Consider the following 4,384-nt stretch of genomic DNA (forward strand, 5'->3'; position numbering starts at 1 on the left):
TGTGTGTGCGTGCATTTGCATGTGTCTGTCTGTGCGTGCGTGTGTGTGTGTGTGTGTGCGTGTGTCGTAGCTGTGCTGCTCTATATGTGTATGTGTTTGTGTTTGAGCGAGTGAGCGAACTCAGAGGCTCTCTGTGTCTGTTTGATCCACAGGGGCTGTGATCTCCCAGCGTTGAAAAGGAAGAAAGAAAGAAGCTGTCACCGCCAGAGAGATGGCCTGCGTCCACGCAGAAGTGAAGCGCCTTTAAAGTTGGGGCCGCAACACACACTGCACGTCGCCTCGCCATCTCTTCCCCTCCTGAGAACAACAGACACAGAGGAGAGAGAGAGAGAGAGAGAGAGAGAGAGAGAGAGAGAAGACTTCAGAGAGGTGGGGAGGAGAGGAGAGAGAAGGGGACATAGCACAGGAGGTATAAGTGACCAACACCATAAGGTTGACTACGAGAGGAAGAGGAGCAGATTGACTCAGTCCATCACGACTTCCATAGCCTCTCTCCCTCCCAACCAGCGGGGCTCAAGCTCGACAAGAGGAGGAAGAGGAGGAGAAGGAGGAAAGGGGAGGAGGGACGCTGACACAGACCTGACCTGACCTAACGCAACACCATCCACCCCCTCGCTGTCACCAGAGGGGGACCCACGTCCATAAGATCGACAAGAGTGGGTGGCAGGCCGCAGAGAAAGAAGTGACCGGCGCCCACCTCACCCCCCCTGTCAGAATGGCCAATGGGAGGTGGCCATCGCGGCTACGAGCGACATCACTCTCACTGTCATCATCGTCGTCGTCATCACCATCATCATCGTCGTCGTCTCTGTCGTCGTCCAGCTTGTTCCTTCTCCTGCTGCTGCTACTTCTCTCGCACACCCACCACAGGGTGGCGCTAGCCGTCACCTCCCCCTTCGCCTCCTCCTCCTCCTCCTCGTCCTCCTCCGCGGAAAACAAGCGGGAGATCGTGGTGGAGGGCGACCTGGTGATCGGCGGCCTGTTCCCCGTGCACCACAAGGGCGAGGGCATGGAGGACTGTGGCCGCATCAACGCCCAGCGCGGCATCCAGCGGCTGGAGGCCATGCTGCTGGCCCTGGACGAGATCAACCGGGACGAGCGCATCCTGCCGGGGCTGACGCTGGGCGCCCACATCCTGGACACCTGCTCCAAGGACACCTACGCGCTGGAGCAGTCGCTGGAGTTTGTGCGTGCCTCGCTCACCAAAGTGGACGACAGCGAGTACACCTGCCCCGACGGCTCCTACGCCATTCACGACGACGTGCCCATGGCCATATCGGGGGTCATCGGAGGCTCGTACAGCGACGTTTCTATACAGGTAAATACTTGGATTCACACACAGACAGACATGCACTTGCACACTCTCGTATGGTACGCAGTAGTACTAGCCTGGTTTTACTAGACCACATTAATTGCTTCGTAATTACTTCATTTTTGTTCTGGATCCTCGATGCCCTGGAACGCTTGGGTAGGAGCTCAGCTCTGGTTTGAAACTTGCTCTGACCAATCACTGACAGTTAACGTTCGTGACGTATGTTATTATGCGCCCAAGTGAGTTTGCATATTGGCTGGCCGTCTGGTAGACGACTAAACCCTTCCCAAAAAAATTATAATCAGTCCATTCGTGAATTACCAAGTAATTCAAAATGAATGGTCTGCCCTGTCAGGCTACAGTAGTACACCTGGTCTGAAAAATGCACACACGCACGCACACGCGCATGCATGCACAGATTCACGCATACACACACACACACACACACACACACACACACACACACACACACACACACACACACACACACACACACACACACACACACACACACACACACACACACACACACACAGTGCATTGGATTTGACGTGTCTGTTCAGGTACACATACACAAACACACACATTCAATTATGTTTCAATCAATTAAGGTCAGATTAATCATTACATATAAAACTAAATATTGAGCATTTAACTTTAACTTAACTGCACAGATTATTGTGTGTGTTCGATCATTTTTTTCTCCGTAACAAACGTCAGACTGAAAAAAGATCCGGACAAGAGTTGGAAAGTGTTTATTATTACTGTTTTGATGTAAAAATTGCAAAGCTCAAATGCATGTTAAAGGTGCACTTTGTAGGATGGTGACCAGAGTGGGTATTGCAACTATGCTGCTCAATGAAACTGTGTTACCTATTGCCAAATTTGATCTTTTCATGACTGTTTACAAACTAACATTTACTAGTATGACCAAAGTACAGTATGAAAAGTGCAATTGTCCCAGTCATAATGAATACTTTGAATTTGATGGTGGTGGTACAAATTCATGAAAAAAAATATTTGTGAATGGGCAATGTGAATTATGAAAAGAAACTGCTAAAAATTTTAAACAGTGCATTTATGACATTCCAATATTTTGACAAATACTAACCCCAAACCCCCTCCCTCCCTTCTATCGCCCTCTCTTCACGGCATATGTCTCTTCACGTCAATGATCTACACTTTCCGTTTTTAAAGCCAAGCTTAAGACGCACCTCTTCACTAATATAGCATATTCATCACATAATAAAATAATAAAATAATGTATTGTTTATGTAATGTATTATTAATGTAATGTATTATTATTATTGGAGTGGTGCCAATCTAGTCACTTACAAATAAATGTGAGTAAGGCCAAGTAGTTAACTTTTCAAATGAACAGAGACGTGGCACAACACCTGCTCATTAAACGGGAGGAGGTCGAAATAGTCAATGACTTTAAGTATCTGGGTACATACATTGACAATGCACTCAATTTTAAGGTAAACTGTGATTTTATTTACAAAAAGTGCGCCCAATGCCTGTACCTATTACGTAAGTTGAACAGCTTTGGGGTAAGCAGTGCGATACTTGAAATGGCATACAAGAGTTTAGTGGAAAGTGTTTTGTCTTTCAACATGATTAACTACACATTCAGGGGAGGACTAAATTAAACAGAGTAATTAAGATGGCCAGAAAAGTCATTGGGAAACCACAGAGGAGCCTGGACTCTCTGTATGTACCAAGAGAATATGACTAGGAAAGCACTGGGGATCATTAGTGATCCTTCCCACCCTCTGCACTGCGAATTTGAGCCCTTACCCTCTGGGAGGTGCTTTAGAGTACCTAATGCCACTAGAAACGTATACAAGAAATCATCTTTTATTTTCTATTTTTATCTTTTATTTTCTATTTTTATCTTTTATTTTCTATTTTTATTAATGACCTTCCACAAATATGTGGTGATTGTCAAACTCTACTCTATGCAGATGATACAGTTATATACACCTCGAAGCGTGATATTTGTTCAATTCAATCCTCTCTTCAAACTGATTTTGATATTGTGCAAAAATGGTTCTTGAATAATGGGTTAATACTCAACAAACTTAAGTCTCATAGTATGTTATTTTCCATTAATTCAGGTCAACACACTCAAGCAAATAGTTTAATGGTTAAATTCCTAGATGGTACAGTTATGGAAAGTGTAGATGAATTCAAATATCTGGGTCTATGGTTGGACTCACATCTTTCTTTTAGGCCTCACATTGACTCAATTGTTAAAAAGATCAACTTTAATTTAAGACAGCTTTATCGCTCAATTAATTGCTTCACTCAAGATACACGATTAAAAATTGTTACCCAACTTTTATTTCCTATCATTGACTATGCGGACACTGTGTACATGAACACAACTCAATCCAATCTTAAATCGCTTACTGTTGTATATAATAGCATATGCAGATTTGTCTTGAGGTGCCCATTCTTGACCCATCACTGCGATATGTATCAGAGAATGAATATTCTATCTCCATCGGCCAGACGACGGTTTCACTGGTTTCAGTTCATTTATAAATGCAAATTTCTCAATTATCCTCTTTATTTAAGACAGTACTTAATCTCTTATAGCTCATCATATGCCTTAAGACACCATGATCATGTTTTCTTTTCTGTTCCAAGAATTTCCAAAGAGATTGGACGACGTGCATTTCAGTTTAAAGCCCCTTCTGATTGGAACAGCTTACCCTCCTCTTTAAGGTCCATTACATCTTTCCCTTCTTTTAAAGTATCCCTTCAGAACTACATTCAATCATCTGACCAATGTAGATGTTTCAGTTAAGTATGATCTGTGAAAAATGATATATGTTTTAGATTCTCCATAGAGTTATTTTTTCTCCCGTTGTCTATGTCTCAGTTTTCTTAAATTTTGGTTCTATACACATGTATGAACATTATGGACATGAATATTTATTTTGTGTTTTCTTTGGTTTTCTCCTCCTGTATTATGAAGAACTTTTTTTAGCCATGGTATTAACTTTAATTTATTTTGGTAAGAGATGGGGTGTGTGTGGTGGGGAAGAGCTGCAGTGTGTGTGA

At 43.4% G+C, this 4,384-nt stretch overlaps 1 protein-coding gene across 1 annotated transcript in view; it reads left to right on the forward strand.

Moving 5' to 3' along the window:
• The first annotated feature begins 994 nt into the window (after positions 1-994).
• grm2a (glutamate receptor, metabotropic 2a) overlaps positions 995-4,384 on the forward strand; it is a 66,077-nt gene continuing 62,687 nt past the window's right edge. The window contains exon 1 of the mRNA XM_063216098.1: positions 995-1,318. Within this exon, the coding sequence (XP_063072168.1) occupies positions 1,010-1,318 (309 nt within the window). The 5' untranslated portion in view covers positions 995-1,009. The remainder of the gene's footprint in view (positions 1,319-4,384) is intronic.

The sequence above is a fragment of the Engraulis encrasicolus genome, chromosome 14, assembly GCF_034702125.1.
Source record: "Engraulis encrasicolus isolate BLACKSEA-1 chromosome 14, IST_EnEncr_1.0, whole genome shotgun sequence".
NCBI classification, from domain to species: Eukaryota; Metazoa; Chordata; class Actinopteri; order Clupeiformes; family Engraulidae; genus Engraulis; species Engraulis encrasicolus.